Source organism: Cibotium barometz, chromosome 28 (genome assembly GCF_041138505.1).
Source record: "Cibotium barometz isolate CiBa-2024 chromosome 28, ASM4113850v1, whole genome shotgun sequence".
NCBI lineage: Eukaryota > Viridiplantae > Streptophyta > Polypodiopsida > Cyatheales > Cibotiaceae > Cibotium > Cibotium barometz.
This window is the reverse complement of record NC_141073.1, coordinates 35,891,333-35,919,250: the sequence shown is the minus strand read 5'-3', so window position 1 is coordinate 35,919,250 and position 27,918 is coordinate 35,891,333. Positions and strand designations below refer to the sequence as shown.

The window sequence follows — 27,918 nt, the reverse complement described above, 5'->3', positions numbered from 1 at the left end:
TAGAAGAAATGCTATTGAGGGTGATCTTGGTGAGAGAAGTCAGACCAGTTGCCATAGGGTCCTCAGGGACAGAGCAAAAGCCAATGAAGTGCAAGCCCATCAGCAGCATTGGAGCGTGTGAAGGGGGAGGGGGAGGGGGTGGGGGTGGGGGTAGACAATGTCCTCAGAAGGCGAGCATGCATCAGCAGGCTGGTTGAGGGCAGATAGAAAGCAAGGCAAGAACTGAGCACAGTTAAGGACACAAAGGCTCAAAGGTCCGAGAGCTCAGCGCAGCAGACAAACTTGCATGCAGGTTGATGGATGCTAGTTGGGTGCCAAAATAAGGACAAACATTGGAGACTGGAATAGCAATGGAAGGGGAAGGAGCAGGCAACGAAGGAAGGAGAGGGTGTAAGAGAGGATAAGGGCACGCATGTGAAAGCCAGCACAGCAGGAAGAGGGCCACTTCAGTGAAAATTCAGATTGCCCAAATCAATTGGACATTATCCAGTGAAGTAACACTATAACCAATATATATAAATCCCCATCTATCACACAGAACAGTAATTACCGCACGGCTATATGCTTACAATGTACGTCATCTTGCTGTGGTAATTAACAAGAACTGCAGGTCTGTAATTTGTAGAGGCCACATCTCCAGCCTTACAAACCATTTTCACCTAAAATATCGTTTCTTCAAGACAATTATGGTGTACACGCAGTTAAGTGTGCCAATACACCTGTATGCATGACATATAAGGTCAACTTTGCAGCCTCTACATTATTAAGCCGAAGCTTGGCAACAACAGTATGTTCTATCAAAATTGCCAAACAAAAGGGTGATGAATGCTGCCAGCTAGTGGCTTGCTTGTGAAGATTCTAACTCTGCAAGAAGAGCCATAGTCTTCGCATCTGGCTGCAGGCCATCAGCAGACATACGCTGCAAAAAGTTGGGTGCCGTCAATCTAGCCCTTATGTAAGCCTTCATCAAAATGTTGTAAGCTAAAGTGTTCTTATATGAACCTGATGCTGTGAAGTATTGAAAAGTACGTTCAGCAGCCTCGACTTCTCCTCTTTCTGCAAGATATTCAAGAATAAGCATTAAGGATTCAGACCACGGCTTTGAATGATCATACGTTAAACTCTGTTTTGAGGTTCTCAAATACTGCAAGGCCTTGTCTACTTGACCTATTTTCAGATAGCCAGCAATTAGATGCCTGTATGTCATGCTATTCGCTCCTGACCGGCCTTTGCGAATGCGGACCATCAAGGCTTCTGCTGCTTGCATCATTCCGTGTCTCCCATAAACATCCATCATGGCATTATATATCCTTGTGGGCAACTTTCTCTTCTTTTTCTCAGCCTTGGTGGCCAATTTCTCAGCTTCCTGGATCAGGCCAAGCTTTCCCAAAGACTCTATCATCACTCCATAGGAACGAGCTGACAGGTTGCTAAAGCTCTCAAGATCCTTGCATGCTTTCTGAAGCTCTTCATGATTTCCCTGTTCTGCATAAACTGTGAGAAGAAGGTCGTGTGCCAGATGGCAGTTTTGGGAGTTGAATTTCTTCATCTCATTTGCTAGAGACTTGGCTTCATGTACCATCCCTGCTGAAATGTAGGCTTTTGCTACCAGGGAGTAGGTCAACATATTTGGAGCAATGCCTGCATGTTTCATGACCTTGTAATTTTTTAGAACTCCATCAGGATCACCTTGTTTATTTATCGTACTTAAAAGAATATTGTAAGTCCTTGTATCAGGTGAGATATTTGATGCGTTCATTTCTTTTATCAGCTCAAGAGCTTTACTAGGTTGGCGTTGGTGTCTGTACAGTGACATAAATTGGTTGTAAGGTAGAGCTGAAACAAGGTGACCTGAGTTTTTTAGCTTTTCAAGAGCATTCTTCGCACTTGGAAGCATATCCCTGGCAACATAACAGGATATAAGCTGGTTGTATACCTTCTCTGTCAAGCATTTGGAGGGAATACCTGCAAAACACTTCTCTACATCTTGTATTGATCCTGCTTGACCCATCAAGTAGAGCCTGTACATATGATCTACATCATCCATCACAAACAGCCTCTCCTTCCAAACAAATTCTGCTACCTGTGCAAAAGATAACAAAGATGGTTTGGCAAGAATTGTGACACATTGTGTTGGGGTAAAGGCGTTATGCCCACCCTTATAGTGTGTACAAGCCCATAAGTTATAGTACATAGTACACTTAGTACTTTTAATGTACTAAGTGCACTATGTGTACTAGTGCAATATACATGTGTGATAGGGGAGTCACACACTCATGCTATTGATGAGTTGACTTATCCCCACAACTCTCTCTCTCTCTCTCTCCCTTGTTCTTCTCTGTGTATGTCTCCCACATAACTCTTAACCCTAATTCTCCCACACAACTGCTCTCAGCTAGCAAGGCGTCAGGCGCAGCTAATCAAGCGAAGGCGTGCAAAAACGCTGGCCATTGGTGAGCGAGTACGTGTAGCGCAAGCCACTGAAGGAGGCGGCGGAAACACAAGCTGAAAAAGAGTCTTTATGGGCTCAAACAGGCACCAAGAGAATGGTATCATAAATTTGATACATTCATGAAATCTCAGAAATTCAGGAGAAGTGACATAGATCACTGCTTGTACACCAAGAAAGCTTTGGATGGCAGTCTATTGATCCTCATCTTGTATGTTGATGATATGTTGATTGCCGGGAAATCTCGTAAAGAGATGGATGCCTTGAAGCAGAGGCTGCATCAAACCTTTGATATGAAGGATTTGGGTGATGCAAATCACATTTTGGGTATGCGGATACTTCGGGACAGAAATCAGCATGTGTTGTATTTGTCTCAGAAGGAATACATTGGCAAAGTCTTGCAGAGGTTCAATATGGACGGGGGGAAGAAGACTAGTACTCCTTTGCCTCCATATGTGAAACTCAGTGCTATGGACAGCCCACAGTCAGATAGAGACAGGGCTGATATGGCCAAGATTCCGTATGCTTCAGCTTGTGGCAGTCTCATGTATGCCATGGTTGCTACTAGGCCGGACATTGCATTTGCAGTGGGAGTGGTTTCTAGATACATGGCTAACCCTGGCAAGAAGCATTGGGAAGCAGTGAAAGGTGTCATGAGATACCTGAAGGGCACACAGGATATGTGCATTTGCTTTGGCAAACAGGATGCATTAGTGCATGGTTACACGGATTCGGATTATGCCGGTCATCCAGATAACCGGAAGTCTACTACCGGTTATGTATTTACATTCACAGGAGGTGCTGTGTCATGGATATCCAGGATGCAGAAGTGCACAGCCTTATCTACTACAGAGGCCGAGTATATTGCAGCCACAGAGGCTTGCAAGGAGGCATTATGGCTATCTCGGTTAGTGGTTGATTTGGGCTATACAGGGGATATTCCATTGTTGCATTGTGACAGTCAGAGTGCCATTCAGTTGGCAAAGAACCCTGTTTTTCATGCAAAGACGAAGCATGTGGATGTGAAGTATCACTTCATCAGAGAGGTGATAGAGAACAAGCAAATTCAGCTTGTTAAGATTCATACGGATGACAACCCGGCTGATCTGTTGACGAAGAGTTTGCCTCCGGAGCGGTTTGCTCATTGCAGACACTTGATGGGCATTGGATGAGGCCAGTTTCAGCCTTGATATGGCCTTGTATATTATCATGTACATGCTGATTTTTTCTTTTCCTTTACTTAAGGGCACTTTGCCTTTAAGTGGGAGGTTGTTGGGGTAAAGGTGTTATGCCCACCCTTATATAGTGTGTACAAGCCCATAAGTTATAGTACATAGTACACTTAGTACTTTTAATGTACTAAGTGCACTATGTGTACTAGTGCAATATACATGTGTGATAGGGGAGTCACACACTCATGCTATTGATGAGTTGACTTATCCCCACAACTCTCTCTCTCTCTCTCTCCCTTGTTCTTCTCTGTGTATGTCTCCCACATAACTCTTAACCCTAATTCTCCCACACACATTGCATAATAAAGCTGATGTTAAATCAAGATTTAAAGCCTACAATAATAACTACAATCCACCAATGGACAGTTATACATCATACATCTTTCCGTTTCATGAGGAAACACAACACAAGCATGAACACACGTCAGTTTTCTTTACCCAATAGAAAGCCCTAGTGGAATACATATCCAATGCCAGCATAACTATGTTGGCCAAAGATGTCAAATTGCTGCTTACATGTAAGGACGCATGCGATCAGCCTTTACGCTTGAAGGCATGAGCACCCATGCACTTGTGGTGTCATCCACCCAGGACATCATCACTGCAATTAGTTAAGCAACTTGCCACTGCTCGAGAAGGAGAAGGTGCACATCTTTGAAGAGGGCTCTCCCACATGTGCAGCAAAGGCTCTCTCCCTCACTATCTTCTCCTGTCTCACAACAGGCCCATCAAGTAAGAAGTAAAAGAGGTGCAGGGCAAGGTCAAAGGGCTGCACGTCAGCCACCATAGCCACGTGAACAAGCCCGTCCCGTGTGCATACTCCAAGGCGCATCCCTCAGCCGTGCACACAGCCCATTGGAGGCCTACAAGTCTGCGTGCAGTTCGCAAACAGCTCCCCTTGCCTCGCATGACCTTCGATAAGGACTCCCAACCCACACACAATAACTCCTCTCTCTCTCTTGATGCCCCAGACCCCATGGCCCTCGCCCACGGCCACGCCACCACAGGAGGATCCGGGCCATCATCTCCCATCATCGTAGGACCTTCTCGCGCGAGCTCAGTTATACCACCTTGAGCGCCATGCCACCATGTCACAGTGGCCCATGAGGGATGTATTAGGGTGATATGAGAGCTCTCTGCTCATGTACTGAAACCGGCCTCTGATAGACAACCAGAGTGCGGTAGAAGCAATCACCCGTCCACTTGTAGTCTAGATGAGAAACAAAACAAAGATTGGAGCTAGAGTGCCCAAATCTGAAAACACAGCGACACCTGTTGGCCCCAAAGCTTGGCGCCCCTTGCGGTATTTCTTTATTCAATTATAATAAAATGAATGGCTGAGTACAACACAAAGACCAGCCAAGAGTTTACACCTGTAAGTCCAATCTGACGGCCCACAAATCCTTCTCAGCACAGAGGATCTATGCACACAGATCTGTGTCCTCAAGCAACACACTGTGCCTCCCTCTGATCAGCCAAGATCACAAAGCAGGCCAGCCATGGGCATACATCTGGCATAACTCAAGTGCATGATACATCTTCTCAGCTCAAACATACATGTGCTGTCCAATCTCTGTCTCAACCCTTGTCAATCTGCCATACCCCTCCTCTCACAAGGGGCCAGATAACACATATCTGCAACAGACATCAAGCAGTAGAAAGAGAGATAGATGAACAGAAACAGAGCTTACCAAGTTCAGCTCGTGAAACAACACTGGAGGAAGCAACAGCACCAATCTGTACTTGCAGGCCCTTGTATCCACAACCCTGCTTCACACATGTGCTTGTACTTGCCTGTATCCTCCTCCTGATGTTCACTCTTATGCTGTCCTTGAAAATACAGATCTGAAAATCAGCACTGTACCCGTCTGTACCGCCTCGGGATACGTGCCAGGAGTTGTACTTGCACAAGCAGCCTGCTGTCCACTCCTGTACCAACCTGAATCTGTGTATTCAGGTCTGTCCAGCCACCTGACAAGCGCCGCCTGCAGCTACTGAACTCTGAAAAGCGTGCGTCAGCCCTGTCCGTACACTGTACGGCTGTCGTACAGGGCTGTACGGCCTGTACCTGAACCTGCTGCCCTCTGTTGACCAGTCGCCTGTTGTAGCAGCTTCTGTTCCTCAGCTCATCGCCGCCTGCAGCAACAGTGCAGCAGTCGTACAGAGGTGTACGGCTGTTGTACAGCCTTCTTCAACACTCAGTTTTCAGAAAAACAGCAGCAAGAACACATGTACAGCAGCCGCCTGCAACTTCCGTAGCTTTTCCACGCTTGTCTTCATGCGCATCAAGAACTCCTCCCTTTTGCTACACGACTCCCCAAAAAGGGAAGAGAGAGAGAGAGGAGAGAGAAACACTCCTCCCCCAAATTAATCCCTAGGGCCCCAAACTTTAATAAGTTCCTAGGGCCACTAAGGCCTAGGGGCAAACTTTAATAAACATTAGAACTTAATGTTTCTAGTTCCCCCCTTCACACCTAGGGATGTTCACACATCTTAAACTCTGTCCGGGCACCCCCCATGTGAATCATAAAATATTCTGACTCTGCAACCACCATGCCCACACTTGTCCTGCTCCATTTTCACAGGGCCATGACATACCCCCCTCTTGAAAAATGGCAAGCGTCCTCGATTGCATTCTGGTGATGCATGAAAATATCCAAAGTGAAATATACAATATGGCAAGATCCGCGTCCCAATCTCTCTGAGCCATACACATGTATCAATATTCACTGCAAACCAATGGCATAGTAATATTCCAAGTTGTATACCACTGTGAACCATACATATCCACAAAAATCTCCATGTGACTAGTACACATATATCATAGAAGTCCCATAAACAGATGTACTGTCAGCCTCAGTACCTTCGGGTGAGATAAAATCTGCACCAAGCGACCTCTAGATGTCATCTGAGCCTGTCTGTATCAAGGGAGTGGAGGTGCTACCCCCCTCTTGAGCATCAGGTAATGCTCCAGACCCATGCTCTGCTGAACCTGAATGAGCCACAATAAGAGTCGGCTCTAACTCAAAGGCATCGAGATAAAGCTGCAAAACCTGAGGTGAATCTGTTAAGTCACCTTCCTCCATCCACTTCGCATCCATCGGGGAATAGTTCTTGAACTTCACAAGATAGCGACGGGAAACTTTACCTCGTACCTTCCTTTCTTTATGTGCCAGTATCTGCTCTGGAATCAGAACCTCATCAAGTTCCTTAACTTCCGGCTGAGCCTCATCTGATACATCCTCAGACACATCCCCACGGAAAGGTCTAAGAAGACTCACGTGAAAAGCATTGTGAATCCTCCAGTGATCTGGTAACTTCAAACGATAGGTTACCTCACCAATCTTTTCCAAAACCTGAAAAGGCCCATAATATCGCATGCTCAACTTAGGGAATAAGCGCTCTTTACCCTTCATCTTCTTGAGTCTAGCCTTTTCAAAGCGCAAAAGAACCCAATCACCCAATGCAAACTGTAAATCACGTCTGTGACGGTCTGCGGCTTTCTTTTGCTTCTGCTGAGTTTTCTGGAGGGCCAACTTAACTCTCCGATAAGCTTCATCCAAGCTCTCCACATACTGATCAGCCTCAAAGATCTTATCCTTTGTATGCAAAATGGGTGGTACCTTCTTCCCTCCTTCTACAATCTCAAAAGGCGCCTTGCCTGTCAAGCTATGTACAGTGTTATTATATGCAAACTCCACTAGAGGAAGATACTTTTCCCATTGTTGCTTGTGCTCTGACACATAACACTTGAGAAGATCCAACACTGTAGAGTTAGCCTCTTCTTACTGACCATCTGTCTGTGGATGAAATGACGATGAAAACTTGAGAGTTGTACTCATGTTGTCAAACAACCCTCTCCAAAACAAACTCGTCATCCGTGGATCACGGTCACTAATGATAGACGTAGGCAAGCCATGATACTTGAAGATGTTCGCCATGAACAACTTCACCATATGATCCACTTTAATTGTCTTCCGCACGGGAATGAAATGTGCCTGCTTACTGAACCTGCATATGATAGTCCAGATGCCATCATTTCCCGTTTGTGTCCGTGGAAGATCAAATACAAAATCCATGGCAATGCTCTCCCAAGGTCTATCCGGAATAGGTAAAGGCTGTAATAACCCTGGTGTCTTCTGACGGTCAAACTTTACCTTCTGACATACGATGCATTGCCTCACAAAGGCATCAACATCTCTTCTCAAGGTTGGCCAATAAAAGAAAGTCTCCACTGCTTTTACCGTGGCGTCAATACCTCTATGACCTGCATACGGTGGAGCATGACTTTCAATCATAACCTTGAGTCGCAATGGCCTGGTAACACACAGTCTGCCATGCATCAATAAAAACCCATCTCTGAGAGTGTAATGCTCATGCCGCTGACCCTCAGACATCTGATCATACAACCTTTCAAAATCCTCATCATGGGCATACTGCTCTTTCATTTCATCAAGCTCATGATGATAAGCAAGTGAAACTGCAGAGACTTGTGGCTTGCGTGACAAAGCATCTGCCACTACATTCTTTTTGCCTTCCACATGCACAATCTGGAAGTGAAACATTGACAAAAAGTTTGCCCAACGCATGTGCTTCTCTGAAAGCTTAGTCTGCGTGAGAAAGTAACGCAAGGTCTGATGATCTGTCTGTACAGTGAAATCAGCCCCAAGCAAGTAGTGTTTCCATGTAGAAAGAGCGTGAATTACAGCCAACATCTCTTTCTCATACACCTGTAAATGCTTCTCAGCATCTTGCAAAATTCTACTCTCATAGGCTATGACATGTCCCTCTTGCATGAGAACTGCACCAATGCTACTTCCACATGCATCACACTGGACAACAAAAGCCTTTCGGAGGTCCGGTAACACCAATACTGGGTCCGAAGTAAGCTTTTCTTTGAGCTTTTTGAATGCTGTAATTTCCCGATCAGCCCATCTAAACGGAGTTGCTTTCTTCGTCAAAGCATGAAGAGGCGAAGCAATTTCAGCAAAGTGCCGTATGTAACGCCTGTAATAGGAACACAATCCTAAAAAGCTGCGTACATCATGCACGGTCCTCAAAGCTGGCCAATTAAGTATTGCTTCCACCTTTGCTGGATCCATACGGACTCCATGATCAGACACAATATGCCCCAAGAAATGTATCTCCTGTCACTCTTCTTGCCATTAACCACCAACCTATGGTTTCTGAGTTCTGCAAACACAATGGCCAAATGCCTTCTATGCTCTTCCTCAGTTTTGTGAATGCACAATCATATCGTCAAAGAATGTGCCCACAAACTCTCTATGAGGCCTGAAAATCCTGTCCATCATTCTGTTAAATGTGGCAGGCGCATTCGTCAAACCAAAGGGCATAACCAAGAACTCATACAACCCAAACGTGGTTCGGAATGCTGTCTTATGCACATCCTCGGGTCTAATGCGTATCTGATGATACCCGCTTTTCAAGTCAATACGACTAAAAACTGTGGAGCCCTGTAAGCGGTCCAAGATGTCATCGATCCTCGGTATGGGGAATCGATTCTTGATGGTATTCTTGTTCAGCGCCCTGTAATCTATACACATGCGCCAAGAACCATCCTTCTTCTGCACTAAGAGCAAAGGTGAGCAAAAGGGTGATGAGCTAGGCTGAATCAACCCCTTATTCAATAGCTCCTGCACCTGACTCATAATCTCTTCCTGTTGGGCTGCACTAACACGGTACGGCGGTCTATTCGGTGGAGTACTACCAGGAATCAGATCTATGGCATGATCTTCTGGCCTCTCAGGAGGTAATTCTCCTGGCAATGACTCGGAAAAACAGTCTTGAAACCCACTTAAGAAATCAGCCCTGTCCTTATCTAACATTGACAAATTAGACTTAGACTCATCATCCTGTGCATCCTTTACATAAATCAAGTACGCGGAAAGATGCTTTTTCATTACTGATGAAATCGCCGAAGCGGATACAATAGGAACAGATTCCCCTTTGAGTTTTACATCCAATACATGCTCTTTCCCTCTATGAGTCAAAGTAATTTTCCTATTGTAAGTATCCACCACCGCATGTACCCTGTGGCACCATGGCATCCCCAACAAAACATCACAGCCATCCAAAGGCATGATGAAGAACTCCTCGCTATCCACATAACCCTGCAAATGAAGCCGAAGCTTCCCAATGATAGGAGTAACGGGTTCTGCATACCCTGGACAAGCCATATTTGCCTCATGTAACGGCCCCATCTCCTCTGCGCGAATCCCCAATCGGCCAGCCAAATCTGGTGAAATGAAGTTGGCTCTAGCACCTGTGTCAAAGAAGATCAAGGCATTCTGATCTCTCACTTTGCCCCATGCCCTGCACAACTCTGTAGCTTCACCACCTAGCTGCTCCCCCACAAGATCAGGAACTAAGCCTGCAGAAGGCTTTGGTTTCTTTGGCTTGGGCTCTCCTTTATTATCAGGGTCCTTTTGGGACTTTCTTTTGGGACAATTGAATGACATATGCCCCTCTTCAGTACAGTAAAAACACTTTTGAGCATCTCTCAAAGCCTGTCTTTCCTCAGAAGTCCTCTTGGGCATTGGCAACTTCTTATACTTTGTCTCTGAAGACCCTTTAGCATCACGAGAAGCATGCCCAAATTTTTCAGCTTTCTTGCTCAATTTTTTACTGCCTTTAAACCCAGATGAACCACCTGTGAGTAACGCATTAGCTGTCATAGCATTTTCAATCATCTGTGACATGTTCGTTACTCTTGTCTTTATACAATAATCTCGTACCTCTTTGGGCAGCCCACAACAATACTTCTCTACCTGCTCAGATAATGGCACGGCACGATAAGAAGTCACTGGGAGTAAAGCTTCCCAAAACTTCTTGTTATAATCCTCCAAACTATCACACTTTGAAGCATCCAGCTTGTGCCATGCGGTCATAACATCCACCTCAAATGTAGATGTGAGCCATACGGAAGAGAAAACCTGTTTGAATTGGACCCATGTGGTGGGTGCTATGCCCTGCAAAAGAAGAGTAGATCACCACTGCAAAGCATTGCCCTTGAGAAAAGTGGCAGCTTTCCTCACCTTTGAGGACTCTGTGTAATTCCCACCAGAAAAAGCAGCATCAAACTGCTGTAAAAAGGTAAGTGCCTTCAATTTATCCTTGGCCCCACTGAAAGTGTCAAACTTCACTGCAGCTCCCCCTTCCTTGTAATCCTTCGCCTTTCCCATAGGCGTTAGATTATCATATGGAAGTGGTTTCGTAAGATTGCTGCCCCCAACATTCATACCCATCATTGGGTCAACATTTCCCATTCCCATGCCAGGCATACCATACATTCCAGCCATGTTTCCATACATTCCATTATGCATACCTGGCTACATACCACCAAACATATTGCCTTGCATCCCAGGTTGCATGCCTGCAAACATATTTCCAGCCATACCGGACTGCATACCACCATACATATTCCCTTGCATGCCAGGCTGAAAATTGGCTCCAAAAGGCCCATACATACCCATGCCTCCCTGACGATAACCCCCAGTCATGGATTGAAACACCGAGCCACCACCAAAATAACCTGGATGCATGTTCTGCTGAGGAATAGGTGGCTGTCCATAGAAGGAACTCTGAGAGTTTGCTCCATAAGCATGCTGCATATTCGGAAACTGGCCAAAAGATGGTTCCTGTGGGATGGCTCCACTATGACCCTGTGGAAGATTCTTCGAACGAACCTTCTTCTTCTTTTTCTGGGGCTCTGTGCGGGGCTCTGTGCGGGGCTCTCATAAATTCAGCAAATCTCTCGCTCTGAGTGAGCTGCATAAAAGTATCCATAACACTAGCCAAGCGATCTTTGAACCGAGCATCATCATCCTCTTTACCATGCACATCTTCTGGCTGTGTTACATCCTCATAAGGCTCAACATCTGCAGCCTGTTCTCCTACAAAAATATCCTCAGATACATCTCTTTCAAGAGAAGTCTCTTGCTCTTCTTCTTCATGATAGAAGTACTCTTCCTCTGTATCAGACATGATTGCTGAAATTTCAGCGATGGCTTTCTTCAAAGCAACCACGAGCTCACCCCCTTCAGAAAGTTGATGATTGGTCCCGGGGACGGAACCTTGAAACCGGCCTCTGATAAAAAACCAGAGTGCGGTAGAAGCAATCACCCGTCCACTTGTAGTCTAGATGAGAAACAAAACAAAGATTGGAGCTAGAGTGCCCAAATCTGAAAACACAGCGACACCTGTTGGCCCCAAAGCTTGGCGCCCCTTGCGGTATTTCTTTATTCAATTATAATAAAATGAATGGCTGAGTACAACACAAAGACCAGCCAAGAGTTTACACCTGTAAGTCCAATCTGACGGCCCACAAATCCTTCTCAGCACAGAGGATCTATGCACACAGATCTGTGTCCTCAAGCAACACACTGTGCCTCCCTCTGATCAGCCAAGATCACAAAGCAGGCCAGCCATGGGCATACATCTGGCATAACTCAAGTGCATGATACATCTTCTCAGCTCAAACATACATGTGCTGTCCAATCTCTGTCTCAACCCTTGTCAATCTGCCATACCCCTCCTCTCACAAGGGGCCAGATAACACATATCTGCAACAGACATCAAGCAGTAGAAAGAGAGATAGATGAACAGAAACAGAGCTTACCAAGTTCAGCTCGTGAAACAACACTGGAGGAAGCAACAGCACCAATCTGTACTTGCAGGCACTTGTATCCACAACCCTGCTTCACACATGTGCTTGTACTTGCCTGTATCCTCCTCCTGATGTTCACTCTTATGCTGTCCTTGAAAATACAGATCTGAAAATCAGCACTGTACCCGTCTGTACCGCCTCGGGATACGTGCCAGGAGTTGTACTTGCACAAGCAGCCTGCTGTCCACTCCTGTACCAACCTGAATCTGTGTATTCAGGTCTGTCCAGCCACCTGACAAGCGCCGCCTGCAGCTACTGAACTCTGAAAAGCGTGCGTCAGCCCTGTCCGTACACTGTACGGCTGTCGTACAAGGCTGTACGGCCTGTACCTGAACCTGCTGCCCTCTGTTGACCAGTCGCCTGTTGTAGCAACTTCTGTTCCTCAGCTCGTCGCCGCCTGCAGCAACAGTGCAGCAGTCGTACAGAGGTGTACGGCTGTTGTACAGCCTTCTTCAACACTCAGTTTTCAGAAAAACAGCAGCAAGAACACATGTACAGCAGCCGCCTGCAACTTCCTTAGCTTTTTCACGCTTGTCTTCATGCGCATCAAGAACTCCTCCCTTTTGCTACACGACTCCCCAAAAAGGGAAGAGAGAGAGAGAGGAGAGAGAAACACTCCTCCCCCAAATTAATCCCTAGGGCCCCAAACTTTAATAAGTTCCTAGGGCCACTAAGGCCTAGGGGCAAACTTTAATAAACATTAGAACTTAATGTTTCTAGTTCCCCCTTCACACCTAGGGATGTTCACACATCTTAAACTCTGTCCGGGCACCCCCCATGTGAATCATAAAATATTCTGACTCTGCAACCACCATGCCCACACTTGTCCTGCTCCATTTTCACAGGGCCATGACATGTACCTAGATTAGATTTTATAGTTCTAGATTTTTGTTATCTTTCTTTATTACTATTTTGTACCCAGGATGATGTACCTCATGGATATGCTGGAACCTTTTGGTCTCATAGGTCATTTTGGCCTTTTGAAGACGTTAATACTACTTACTTTCTTGAAGACAAAGAGATACACATAGCAGTCTGGAACTGTAATGGAGTCCTATGGACACATCCAGGGAGACTTGAGGAGGTGATGGAGGGCCGGGATATCATCTTGATGACAGAGACACACGAGAGCCCGGAGAGGGGCTTACCACGGGTTGAGGGTTATCAGTGGGAGTCAGCTCACCGACAGGGGATGAGACAGGCTACCTCCCGAGGTTCAGGAGGTATTGCAGTGCTTTTTAGACATGGGTTACATGCTTTCCAGTGGGGGGCGGCAGCAGTACAGTGGACTATGTGATGGGATCCCGGGAGGCAGCAGATATGGTGTCTCACTTCACCGTACCACCATACCCCATTGGGGCGGATCATACATATCTATCCCTCACTTTCAAGAGCTTACTGGAGACCCACCCACCCATCATACAGCCACCACGCACTATTGTCCACTTCACTCAGGACCTAGCCGATGTGTATGACTATCATGTTCATGATCAGCTATTTGCCTTAGACCCATCGGCACCCATGGCTATGCTCACCTCCCAGCTCTCACATGTACTGCACTCCGCAGCCGCGAGGAGTTTCCCATACCACATACAGACAGGACCGCCACCTACATCTGGGAGCATGCCCCAGAACCGATGGTATGATGATGAGTGCAGAAACCTTTACCGCAGTCTCCAAGTGCAGATCACCCAGAGACAGGCAGGCAGGAGGATGCATACTCTCACCCACCGTAAGCGGCGAGCTTATGAGGAGGCTCAATACTGGGACACATATCACATGCTCATGAGCAGAGATGCTGCTGCTGCTTGGAGGAGACTCAGAGAGCCCCGTCCTCCCACACCTATTACCGATCCTCAGACCTGGCAGACATACTATGATGTGCCTGCACAGCCCCCTATTATGGCCCTATACCACAGCCCACAGAGCCATGCTCCACAGTCTCCACCTTCTTCACCCCACCTATGGTTAGGAGGGCCATATGCCGACTCCAACATGGACGGGCGACAGATCATACAGGATTACAGGGAGAGCATCTCATCTATGCTATTGATACATTGGCACCATTTCTTGCTCATCTCTTCAACAGAGCTCTGTCAGAGGGGTTTCCGGCTGATGGACGATGCACACTATTGTGCCAATCCATAAAGCGGGAGATGTACTAGACCCCGGGAACTACAGGACCATCATGATTGGCGATATATTGGCCAAACTATACGGGGCAGTTTTGGAGGCAGAGCTGAGCACTCATGCCGAGGTTGGGGGATTGAGAGCAACAGGCAAGGCAGGCTTCCGACGAGCCTTCTCGACCATCGACCACATTTTTACATTGAGGTGCTTGATTGATCAGGCCAAGGCACAGAGGCAACGACTCTATTGTTGCTTTGTAGATTTCCGCAAGGCATTTGATACTATGCCCAGAGAGCGCCTCTTTCGGCGACTACAGACACTAGGCATACCCTCAGACATGATGTGGGGCATATACAGGCTATATGAGCAGGTCTTTGGGAGAGTCCGATGCCCAGGAGGCTTGTCCGACACGGTTGCTAGCACCATTGGTGTGAAGCAGGGGTGCCCGCTCTCCCCCACACTCTTTAGGCTCTATATTGATGAGGTGGTCGATTACATCACACAGGGAGGAGGCTCTGGGGTTGAGCTATCAAGTATTACTGTCCATGTTATGCTTTATGCTGATGACATCGTCTTGGTATCCGACACGCAGGTTGGGCTTCAAAGACACCTTGTCGCTCTTGATGACTTCTGTGCACAGCAAGGTCTCACAGTGAACCTTGGGAAAACCAAGGTTATGATCTTCCACACCTCACCCGCAGTCAGGAGCCACACTACTCTCACATTAGCAGGAGGGCGGGTCGAGGTGGTGAGCTCTTATGTTTACCTTGGCATCACATTTACTAGCTCAGCTGGACGCTTCTCCATGGCTCAGGCAGTCCGAGACAGAGTGACTTGGGGATATGCAGCTCTTGCTGGCCTTGAGCGTCAGTGTCATCAAGCACATTTTCACGAACCCCGCACGAAGGGGTGGCTCTTTGATACATTAGTGACACCAGCCTTGATGTATGCAGCAACGGTTTGGGCACCAGGGCTTGCAGCCTCCACATGGGTACAGCTGGAGAGACCACAGATCTTGATGCTCTCGAGGATGATACGCAGCAAACCATCTGTCCCGCATGACATTGTTCGAGCTGAGTTTGCTGCACCACCTATGGCAGTGGAGGCATTGTTCCAGACGATCTCCTTTATATACAGGATGAGGGAGATGCCCACGGAGAGATTATCACGCCGAGCTTTTGAGGCATCTAGACAGCTGGCCGAGGCTGGACACACTGGATCTTGGTATGCACAGATGCTACAGTGGTTCTCACATAATGGGATAGACATTGAGCGGTTGCCACCTTTTCAGTATGATCAGTCTGCTCCATGGGGTTACCTCTCTCTCAATGAGAGGAACAGAGTGATGAGACAGGACATATGGCAGCGCTACATACAGGAGACATGGACAACACCAGAGAGCCCACTACCACCAAAGATGCTGTATTATAGAGACCACTTTATGAGCATCTCAGGGGATGGGTTTATACAGCGACCGCGGTATACGGATGTATACATGCCACACAGCTCTCGCGTTGCTATTGGACAACTACGAGTCTCATCACATCAGCTAGAGATAGAGGCTGGGAGAGCGGCACGGGTTCCCAGAGCTGAGCGGATATGTAGATTGTGCCGCGAGGAGGTGAAGACTGAGGATCACTTTGTATGTAGATGTAGAGCCCACCAGGGGGTCAGAGATAGATATGCAGGATTGTTTGAGGAGCACTCTTCACTACATCAGTTGATGGAGGCCTCAGACCAGCACAACAGCTTGGCAGACTACTACTAGAGCTTCATAGTTCTCGAGAGAGACTCCTCCAGACACCCGCTCCCACTAGGGGTGGAGACAGTCCCAACTCACAGATTTCTTCCAGAGAGCTATGCCAGTGCCAGCTGATGTACCACGTGGGGTGACCGCACAAAGAGCAGAGGAATTGAGAGCCAGGAGGAGACCTAGACAAATTGGACATAGAGCACCCCGACTCCGTCACCGAGAGATAGCAGCTATCCGAATGAGACACCAGAAGGAGACACAGGAGAGGCTAGCTCGCTTTCATTCAGACTTAGGGTACATGTTCACGCCATTCACAGCCTCAGCATCGGCGATGTATGATATCTTATATCCCTCTTATGGCACTGGATGGAGTTAGACATAGATCTGCATAGCATGCTTGTACTACCCCTTCAGCATATAGAGAATCGAGATGCATCTTGCCGTAGCACTCCATCTACATCCCCACCCCCCTTTATATTGTTTGTATATGGGCTCCACCGATCCATGATGATTCACAATTGTATCCAAACACATGCACACTTTTTCTTTTCTTTCTTTTCTTCCGATGACCGGAAGAACACAGTTGTATTATTTTTTTGTCTCATAGGCCGACTTTGGCCTCTCGTAGACGTTAATCTCTCTCTCTCTCTCTCTCTCTCTCTCTCTCTCTCTCTCTCTCTCTCTCTCTTGTTTTTATGTTCTTAGTATTCCATGATGAGTTTCCATGGACAGTTTTGTATCACCCCAGTGAGATAGCTATATCTATGTTTTCTTTCTGTTTTATTTTCCATTCCATGATGAGATATGCCATGGACATTATTGTATCACTTTGGTCTCATAGGCCCATTGGGTCTTTAGTAGACGCTTAATCTCTCTCTCTCTCTCTCTCTCTCTCTCTCTCTCTCTCTCTCTCTCCTACGCAGATAGATCGCACTACTGCTAGAGGCTCAGTATGCAACCTATATGCGTAGGGTATACAAGAATGCAATGCAGATCTGTCTAGCTCCATCCATCACCCCCCCCCCCACTAGCTCAGTACTTTCATAGTTTATTTCATGTTCTTTTTGTCCTTTTTTTTTTTGACATCCAGAGAACATTGACAGTTGTACATTGATTTGTCTCGTAGACATTAATATAGCTTTCTTTCTTTCCCCCTTTCACATGGCGTGGGCGGACTGGTCTCTCTCTCCACGTTGACAAAAGTCAAAGGTGTGGGGGTGGACACGTCATCAATCCCCAATCCCCTTCAAGAAGGGTGTTCTTGCCGCTTGTGTGCTTGGGGGGGTGGTGAAAATTTTAAAACCCCGCGTTTTAAAAATCGGCACTCTTTTACTTTTAAGGCCATTCACACAGTTTTGTCCGTTCTCAGACATTCTGTACCGGATATTTGGGGATTTCGAAGCTCGTGCTTCAGTCCAACCTTTCTGATGCCCCTGTTGCTGTTGTCTGTCAATTCCACACGGCTGTCCATCAACTTGTGTCGCTTTCCGTCGAAGTCTGTCATGTTTTGTCTGTCGGTTGCTGGAACTTCATCGACCCAAAAAAAAAAAATCCCGTCGATGACCGGCAAGTTGTTTGTGTTTTGATGATACCCAGGTCAAATGGCATATTCAGGAGAAAGAGTTACATGCAATTATTCACCTGTTAAAAATTTCAAGGCATTACTTGTATGGATCCAAATTTGTTGTCTTGATCGATCATGAGTCGATCAAGTATTTTAGTGATAGACCTGAGTTGAGGGGAAAGAGGGCAGGGTGGCCAAAGTAGATGCAAGCTTTTGATATGGAGATTCGGTATCGGAAGGATAGTCAGAACAAGGTTGCAGATGCTTTGAGTCAGATTGGGAAGGTGAATCTTTTGAGTTTCATCGAGATTCAAACTGACCTTTATGATTCCTTGGCAGGGCTATGTAAGACCGACATACATTTTGGTCAATTTTGGTAGTAGGTCCATGCACGGAGCTCCATTGTTGCAAACCAAGATGCAAGGGTCATACCACCTGCAATTAGGGTGGCAGCAGGTCAGTATCCTATTTGGAACGAACTGTTATTCAAAAATGATAAGAGTTTTTGTCCGGAGAGGGTTGAGATTATGAGGAGGATCCTTTACGACTCTCACGATGCTCCTACGACAGGTCATCTAGGGGTGTACATTGAACCTATCATTTGGTAAAATGTAAGTTTTACTAACCCAAGATGAGGACAAATGTCCATGACTTCAAGCTCAAACTTTGGCGATCCACCCAGTGTCTCAAGCACCTCGTCCATCCCACAAACCCATGTGGCAATTGCTTCACCGTCCTTTCCAGACGGCTTCATCGGCTTGAACAAATGGGATTGCTCTCGGTGGCTGAGGTTGGTGCCATTCTTGGCATCAATGTTCTCCTCACATAACTCGACAATGAATCTCGTGGCATGATTATAACCCACTTCTTGCCCTTGTTATTTGGGGCAATAGGGGCCTTCACACTGTCCACTTTATTAAACAGCTCACGGCATAACCCCGCCATAGGCTAGCACCTTTCATGCCTTTCACTTCGATTATGCAAGTGATCCAATCGGCTTGCCAATTGCTATACCGAGGACATACCTGGATGTGGATGATAGTCGTTCATAGAAGTCTCCATACTTGGATCCTTCTCATCAGCCTCGACTTATGCTCGAACCCGATCTTTACGCCCGAAGGCCCAACCTTCTTGTTGTCCACTACTTCCTCTGCAAGTTTGGAGCTAACTGCTTGGACCACAAATTCTAGAGAACTAGCATGCTGTCCTCCATCATCCAATTCAAATCAAGAACTTGTTATCTAATGTTCATGTTAGCCTCATTAGTTGTTGGGGTAAAGGCATAATGCCCACCCTTATAGTGTGTACAAGCCCATAAGTTATAGTACATAGTACACTTAGTACTTTTAATGTACTAAGTGCACTATGTGTACTAGGGCAATATACATGTGTGATAGGGGAGTCACACACTCATGCCTCATGAGTTGACTTATCCCCACAACTCTCTCTCTCTCTCTCTCCCTTGTGCTTCTCTGTGTATGTCTCCCACATTAACCTAACCCTAATTCCTGTTTCTCTCTCACACACAACTGGTATCAGAGCTTTGGTCCCTCCCTCTTCTCCTTGATGGCTCCTGCTGATTTCTGTCCTTCTGTTCTGGTCGTATTCAGCCCTGTCATGCTGGTCGCCTGCTGAATCCCTCTTGGAGCTGCCTGTATCCTTTCTGGTCGCCTTTTTTTTCTGCCCAGCCAGTAGGCGTGGGCTGGCTCAGCTGCTGCCCAGCAGCTGGGCATAGGCAGCCCAGCCATTGTGGGCTGCTCAGCTGCTGCCCAGCCAACAGCGTGGGCTGCCCCAGCTGCCCAGCAGCCAAGCGAGGGCTGCCCAGCAGCCAGGCGGGCTGCCCAGCAGCCACGAGCAGCCCTGCAGAGTCATTTTCAGCACACAGTAGCTGTATTTTCAGCACACGCAGAGAAGCAGGCAGGTCTCAGCAGCATTAAAGTGAACATCAAAGCATTCAACATCAGCAAGTTTCGCCCCCCTCACCTGCACAGAACAGAAGCAGCAATCATCAACTTTTTTTTTCCTGCAACAACAAAACCAACCTGCAAATTGAAGAAAAATCAGAAAATTACAAGGTATTTTCCTCAATTTTTTTTTGGGATTTGCAATTGAGCAAGCACAATCAACAATTGAGCAGATACAGGTGTCGAATTGCTCAATTTTGAGCAAAATTGGCAAAATTGGGTGACATTGGTCACAATCAGGATCAATTTGCAGGAAATTGGTCACAATCAGGATCAATTTGCAGGAAATTGAATGTCAAAATTTGGGGCTTTTGATGTAATTGTGCAATTAAGCACTCATACATGCTGTATGATGTGAAAAATCGCACATTTGGGCAAAATTGCAGCAAATTGCAGTGCAAATCGAGGGGCTTTTGTGCCGATTTGGTTGATTTGCATGCAGGCAATAGCATTTGATGCTGTGGATAATGTGTTGATGCCTTACAAGCACTCAATGTGCCTGTAAATCAAGGGGCTTTCATGTATTTGATGTATATGTGGCCAGGGGGAAGCATCGTGAACACTCTGGATGCCTTCATGTGCGTCAATGTACCATGTATGATCAGCAATTGATCTTAAATCAAGGGGCTTTTCAAGTTCGTATGCTTGTTGAGCTTGGCAAAGCAGCAGGCAAGACATTTATGCCTTGAATCCTCAAAAATCAGCTTGCAGTCAAGGGGCTTTTGCGCAATTTCTGTTCGGGACTGTTGTATGCAGTGTACAGGACTGTAAAAGTCTGATTTTCACTCATTTGGACAGCCAGGAGAGCATTTATTGCTACTGTACCTGCTGGTACAGATTTGGCACAGCTTTGTGCAAGTTTTGGCATGGCTGTACACTGTTTTGAGTGACCAAAAGGTTCAATTTTAGCTGCTGTACTTGCCGGTACAGGTTTGGTACATCATTGGTGAGCACTTGGTACTGTTGTACAGTACTTTGGAAGGGCAACAGAGCACATTTAAGGTGCTGTCCAAAATCTGCAGCAACCAGATTTTGGTGATTTCATCACATAAAGTGGGAGAAAAGTTGCATTTGTGCTTCCGCAGTGGGAGATAAAGCTTGGGAGAACAACTGTGAGCACTTTGTGTGCTTTTGGTGCAGTGTTTGCACATTTGCAGGGAGTCAGGCATTGACAGGTTGCATTTTGCTATGGCAACCACAGGTGAGAGCTCTTCATTGCTTCACATCAAGAAGCTTGAAGGCTCGCATAATTATGATATTTGGCAAACCCAGTGCTACAATGTGTTGCTCCAGAAAAAGCAGCACAAGCCTATCAAAGAAAGGGGTGTGATGCCCGCTTCTCTTACGGCTGAAGAGTGGGAAGATATGGATGAGCTGGCAAGATCTACTATCATGTTGTCTGTGTCAGACTCATTACTTTTCAGCATTCGTGAAGAGAAGACAGCTTGGGGAATGTGGCAGAGATTGCAGGACTTGTATGCCCAACAAAGTGCCTCAAGCAAAGTGTATTGGTTGAAGAAACTCATAGGTCTTCAGATGAAGGAAGGGGCGTCTATGACAGCCCATCTAAATGAGTTTAATGGTATAGTCAGCCAAGTTATAAATCAAAAGTTGGCAATGGACGATGAGTTCAAAGCCACTTTTCTGTTATGCACTTTGCCAGAGAGTTGGGATACATTCAGGACAGCCACTAGCAATTCGCATGCTATGCTGTCATATGCAGATGTTGAGGGTGCTCTTCTTCAAGAAGAGATGAATAGGAAAAACAACTCTGCTGGAAAGTCCAATGCAATGAATGCACGTGGGAGATCCCAGCAAAGGGGGAAAAGCCAAGAAAGGGGAAGGAGCAAGTCTCGCTCCAAAAAGGATTTGGAATGCCATTATTGTGGCAAGAAGGGACACATTAAAAAGCAATGCTACAAATGGAAAAATGATCAAAAGGAAAAGGGAAAAGGCAAAGACAAAGAGAAAGATGAAGCCAAAGATGTAAAGCCAAAGGGCAAAAGTGGAGTCAAGATTGAAGAAATCAATGTGTCACATGCAGGTGGCAGTGAGGATGAGGTCCTATTTACTTCTTCACTTGATGCCCATTCACTTCTTACAGGTGGTCATGGTATGCACTCATGGATCATTGATTCAGGTGCCTCCTTTCATGTCACAGGTTGCAGAGACTTGTTTGTCAGGTATACTGCTGGCAATGAAGGAGTGGTTTATTTGGGTGATAACCATGCATGCAAGATTCTTGGCAGAGGTGATGTGAGGCTTGTGTTTTCAGATGGCTCACAGCTTATGCTCCATGATGTCAGGCATGTGCCTGATCAAGAAGAATCTGCTTTCTACTGGACAGCTTGATGATGCTGATTATGTTACCACATTTGGTCGTGGAAAGTGGAAAATTAGTAAGGGCTCACTGGTTGTTGCCAGAGGCTCTAAGGTGGACACTCTTTATTTTATGCATGCAGGTGTTTGTCACCATGCTAATGTAAATGCAACCGAGCTGCCGGAAATCTCTATGTGGCATAGCCGGTTGGGACACATGAGTGTCCAGGGAATGGAGCAATTGTCTCATTTGGGTTACTTGCCTTCTCTAAAGTTTTCAAGTTTTCAATTTTGTGAGCATTGTATATATGGTAGGCAACTACAGTGCCCCCACAAGAAAGCTCTTGGACAGAAAGATGCTCAGTTAGAGCTTGTGCATACAGATGTATGTGAGATGCCTCAGCTTTCTTTGGGAGGGGCAAAATACTTTGTGTCTTTTATTGATGATGCCACACGCAAGGTGTGGGTCTATCCTCTTCGTTTGAAGAGTGATACATTCTCAGTGTTTCAGAAGTTTGTTGCTCTTGTTGAGAATCAAACTGGCAAAACACTGAAGGCTTTGCGTTCCGACAATGGTGGAGAGTATACGTCCAAACAGTTTCAGGACTTTTGTGATGCTAAAGGCATCAAGAGGGAGCTCTCTACTCCTTATGATCCTCCACAAAACGGGACAGCAAAGAGGATGAACAGGACCATTCAGGAGAAGGTCCGTTCTATGTTGTCACATGCTGCATTACCTCATGGTTTTTGGGCTGAAGCTGTTATGACAGCCGTTCACCTTATAAACAGGTCACCTAACACGAGGCTTGGTGGGAAAGTGCCAGAGGAAGTATGGACAGGGAAGCCTCCGTCATACAAGCACTTGAGAGTGTTTGGTTGCGTTGCGTACGTGCACATACACAGGGAAATGCGCACCAAACTTGATCCTAAGTCTCACAAATGCATATTCCTAGGATATGGTGACAAGGGTGAAATGGGGTATAGACTTTGGGATCCCGTGAATAGAAAGATCATACGCAGCAATGATGTCATTTTTGATGAAACATGCATGTATAAGGAGCCTGCAAGGCAACAGGAGCCTGGCAGAGTCATCTTTGATGATGATGGACATCATGGACAACAACAAAGGGCTGTAAATCAGCCATTACAGCAGGAAAACCAGCCCTTAAATGGTGCTGAAAATCGTCCAAATGGACAGCCAGAGATGGCAGAAGATATCCCTATGGATATACCACAGTTAGAGGAGATACCGGGCATGATTTTTCAGCCTTATGGCATGGAACAGGAGCCACCAATGGGTGATATGCAGGCTGGACAGCAACCTGCAAATGATGGTCATTGGGTACGGAGGTCCACTAGACCCTCTAGAGCCCCTGACAGGTTTGTTCCAGGGGTTGACTACTTGATGCTCACTGACTGTGGGGAGCCCTCATGTTATAAGGAGGCTTTACAGAGGGCAGACAAGGCTCTTTGGGAGCGTGCCATGAAGTCAGAGATGGATTCTCTGCACAAAAATGGAACTTGGAAGTTGGTGCATTTGCCTGCAGGCAAGAAGGTTTTGCCATGCAAGTGGGTTTACAGGCTCAAAGTTGCACCTGATGCAAAGCCAAGATACAAAGCCAGGTTAGTGGCTAAGGGCTTCAAGCAGGAATATGGTGTGGACTTTGATGAGATCTTCTCTCCAGTGGTCAAAATGACCACACTTAGAGCTGTGTTAGCTTTGGTTGCGCATGATGATCTGGACTTGATTCAGATGGATGTGAAGACTGCTTTTCTTCACGGTGATCTCCATGAGGAGATATATATGCAACAGCCAGAGGGCTATGCAGTAAGTGGAAAGGAGAAGCTTGTATGCAAGCTGAAAAAGAGTCTTTATGGGCTCAAACAGGCACCAAGAGAATGGTATCATAAATTTGATACATTCCTGAAATCCCAAAAATTCAGGAGAAGTGACATAGATCACTGCTTGTACACCAAGAAAGCTTTGGATGGCAGTCTATTAATCCTCATCTTGTATGTTGATGATATGTTGATTGCCGGAAAATCTCGTAAGGAGATGGATACCTTGAAGCAGAGGCTGCATCAAACCTTTGATATGAAGGATTTGGGTGATGCAAATCACATCTTGGGTATGCGGATACTTCGGGACAGAAATCAGCATGTGTTGTATTTGCCTCAGAAGGAATAGATTGGCAAAGTTTTGCAGAAGTTCAATATGGACGGGGGGAAGAAGACTAGTACTCCTTTGCCTCCATATGTGAAACTCAGTGCTATGGACAGCCCACAGTCAGATAGAGACAGGGCTGATATGGCCAAGATTCCGTATGCTTCAGCTTGTGGCAGTCTCATGTATGCCATGGTTGCTACTAGGCCGGACATTGCATTTGCAGTGGGAGTGGTTTCTAGATACATGGCCAACCCTGGCAAGAAGCATTGGGAAGCAGTGAAAGGTGTCATGAGATACCTGAAGGGCATACAGGATATGTGCATTTGCTTTGGCAAACAGGATGCATTAGTGCATGGTTACACGGATTCGGATTATGCCGGTCATCCAGATAACCGGAAGTCTACTACCGGTTATGTGTTTACATTCACAGGAGGTGCTGTGTCATGGATATCCAGGATGCAGAAGTGCACAGCCTTATCTACTACAGAGACCGAGTATATTGCAGCCACAGAGGCTTGCAAGGAGGCATTATGGCTATCTCGGTTAGTGGTTGATTTGGGCTATACAGGGGATATTCCATTGTTGCATTGTGACAGTCAGAGTGCCATCCAGTTGGCAAAGAACCCTGTTTTTCATGCAAAGACGAAGCATGTGGATGTGAAGTATCACTTCATCAGAGAGGTGATAGAGAACAAGCAAATTCAGCTTGTTAAGATTCACACGGATGACAACCCGGCTGATCTGTTGACAAAGAGTTTGCCTCCGGAGCGGTTTGCTCATTGCAGACACTTGATGGGCATTGGATGAGGCCATTTTCAGCCTTGATATGGCCTTGTATATTATCATGTACATGCTGATTTTTTCTTTTCCTTTACTTAAGGGCACTTTGCCTTTAAGTGGGAGGTTGTTGGGGTAAAGGCATAATGCCCACCCTTATAGTGTGTACAAGCCCATAAGTTATAGTACATAGTACACTTAGTACTTTTAATGTACTAAGTGCACTATGTGTACTAGGACAATATACATGTGTGATAGGGGAGTCACACACTCATGCCTCATGAGTTGACTTATCCCCACAACTCTCTCTCTCTCTCTCTCCCTTGTGCTTCTCTGTGTATGTCTCCCACATTAACCTAACCCTAATTTCTGTTTCTCTCTCACACACACATTATGCATCATTAAACGCCCCTGAACGTCCTACGATTGCTTCTCGACGTTGTGTGGTGGCTGGGCGATGGCCTCTATAACACCACCAATAAACACACGAGGAAAATGTGTAAGGATCAGAACTTGGGGACTCTAGGATCCCAGCTCAAATGACAGCAAACAGCTTAGGCGCTATCACTTGACCTCTGGCTGACACAAATGGGCACCTCTACACCTTTTTGTCCAACCTGGCTGCTACCTCCAACTGTCCTCCACTGTCAAATCTACCCTCCAAGAGTTCAAATCTTTTACCCAAAAGCCTCAGCTGACGAATAACTGACCTAAATCTCTTCCAACTGCCCCAGACACATCAGATAATGATTGTTTCCCGAATCACAAAGATCCGGTACAAAACCTAGTGTGGGGGCAAGAGTGGTATATATACCACCCTGGGATGCTAGTCGGCCAGTCTAAAACAGGCCAACAACATCAAGACATCTCCACGACTGGAAATACCAGTCGGCCAACAGTACAGCAATCGGCCAGCAACAACAGGAGAAGTCGGCCAGAAGTAGACAGCCCCCACAACCAAAAAAACAAGGAGAAAACATGGAAAAAAATGGAGAGAACTCCTAGGCGGCACACCCACAACAAAGGCCCTCACTAAGTAATATGTACAGACAAGAGATGACTGTTAACAATCCCATGCAACCATGCAGATTGCGATTGGCCAGTAAGCACATCTTCAAAGCCGAGGAGCTCATACGAAGACCCAAGGAGGAGATGATCTGCCGATTATGCCACATAGAGGAAGCATTACATATGTCGCTACCTAGTATCCTATGAGATCCGCATGAGGTTTAACTCTCTGTTCCATGAGGGATTTGGACCACTTTCCAGGATCGTCGATTTCCCACACAAATGTTGCCTAGGGTTCTTCATGTGCAAGCTCCACAACAAAGGGACACTTTCTTGAGAGAGCTTCAGCCCCAGCAACCCCGACCCCTCCCTCGCCAGTCAACCATCACCTCCTTCTTCCGGACCCAAGAGGAGGAGGACACCCATACATAGGATCCCGTGGATCCACCTTGGGCTGCTATGGACCCACCTTGCCAAAGAAGAGATACCTCACACCGGGCCTCTGCATTCCAGTATGCTTGGCACCCCAAGCCCCGGACGTCAACCACGATCCCCTCAGCATCTCCAGATCTAGGACATGCTCCATCGCCATTGAGCAACCTTTCCACGTGACATAGCTCTCAACTCATCAGCCCCAAGCTTGATATTTTGGAGAGTGGTATACCATCTATCAGGACTGATGCTCCTCTCATGTTTCATGTTCCTTGTATTCCATGATGAGATTTCTATGGACAGTTTTGTATCATTCCCGTGAGAGAGTTTTGATTTGTTCTATTTTATTTTCCATTCTATGATGAGAATGGCCATGGACATTATTATATCACTTCGGTCTGATAGGCCCATCAGGTCTTAAGTAGACGCTTAATATATCTTTCTTTAGTGCCCTGATATGGGTCCCTATACCCTAAGTGGTCACAATTCTTGAATGTTTGAGAGGCAAGCCAGTGAGTAAAGTCAGACAGCATAGCATAGCAGAAGCTTAAGAGAGTCATTGAAAAGGCTTACCTCCAGAGCCTGCTTGTACCTGCGATGTCGTTTCAGATTTGTGAGTGCAACAACGACTACGTTCTTCGGGAGAGCGTTGCCTTCGGCAAGCCATTGTTCCAGCGAGGGTACCACAGAGGCGTGAGACGGAAGCTTCATCAACGCCCTGCTCAATTTACCGCTCTGGAGTCCACCCGCCGTACGCTGCTCGTCCTCGTGACTAGAAGTCTTACATCGCAGTGGCATCGGTTCTCGACAAGCCCATAACTCCTCCTCCTCCTCCTCCTCCGCCGTCGCCGCGCCTTCGGAGTCTAAGCAAGACGTGATGCCACGGCGGTGGTGGATGCAAGGGTAGTAGTGCTGCTGCTGCTGCTGCTGCCGCCGCCAACCTCCTCTAGCACAAAAGAACCCGCTAATGATCCCGGTCCTCCGCCTGCCCTCCAGCAAGAGGCGTAGGGCTGCCCTCCTACATAACATTTCCAACCAGTTGTACTCTTCCAGCTACGACGGATGCCAGCCCCAACACGAAATGAGATTCATGAAAATAAAAAGCTTTTTTTTAATGCAAAAATGCTTCTTCTTTTTTGTTAAAAAAATGCGATAGGGATTCTCTTCATTTTACCACCCCTTGGGGTGTGAGAGGCACGACGGGGTGAGTATTAGAGAGAACTTTTTTTTAACCAATAATATATATATATATTATATATATATAAACTTTACATTGCATCCTTCCAACCCCACAGTCACCCATCAACAACAGATAAATCAACCTCCATTAAGCAAGCTACACAGTAAATCCCATCTATCATCTTCAAAGACAAAAAAAAATTCATCCCAAGACAACTAGTACCCAAGCAAAATGCAAGCTTCAACCAAAGCTTCGGT

General features: G+C 46.4%; 1 protein-coding gene across 4 annotated transcripts; it reads right to left on the bottom strand.

The window, feature by feature from the left end:
• Positions 1-531: 531 nt before the first annotated feature.
• On the bottom strand, positions 532-27,551 carry LOC147622786 (pentatricopeptide repeat-containing protein At1g07590, mitochondrial-like). 4 transcript variants are annotated; one of them, XM_086822413.1, is made up of 4 exons: positions 27,055-27,551; positions 1,168-2,083; positions 1,003-1,056; positions 532-919 (listed from the first exon to the last, which is right to left on the bottom strand). In XM_086822413.1, the coding sequence occupies exons 1-4, from the start codon at positions 27,508-27,510 to the stop codon at positions 906-908; spliced, it is 1,440 nt and encodes a 479-aa protein (XP_086678539.1). In that variant the 5' UTR covers positions 27,511-27,551; the 3' UTR covers positions 532-905. The 4 variants fall into 4 exon arrangements, with proteins under 4 accessions (XP_086678539.1, XP_086678537.1, XP_086678536.1 ...); XM_086822411.1 differs by having other exon boundaries at positions 1,003-2,083; positions 27,055-27,550; XM_086822410.1 differs by having other exon boundaries at positions 532-1,056; positions 27,055-27,550.
• Positions 27,552-27,918: the final 367 nt, after the last annotated feature.

What these genes read in the sequence shown, in the direction of transcription:
- LOC147622786 (XM_086822409.1), bottom strand. Translation starts at nt 27,510, where the DNA reads ATGTTATGTAGGAGGGCAGCCCTACGCCTCTTGCTGGAGGGCAGGCGG. An exon ending in GGTACAAGCAGGCTCTGGAG is followed by an intron (nt 2,084 to 27,054) that starts GTAAGCCTTTTC and finishes TCTTTTGCACAG; the next exon opens with GTAGCAGAATTTGTTTGGAA.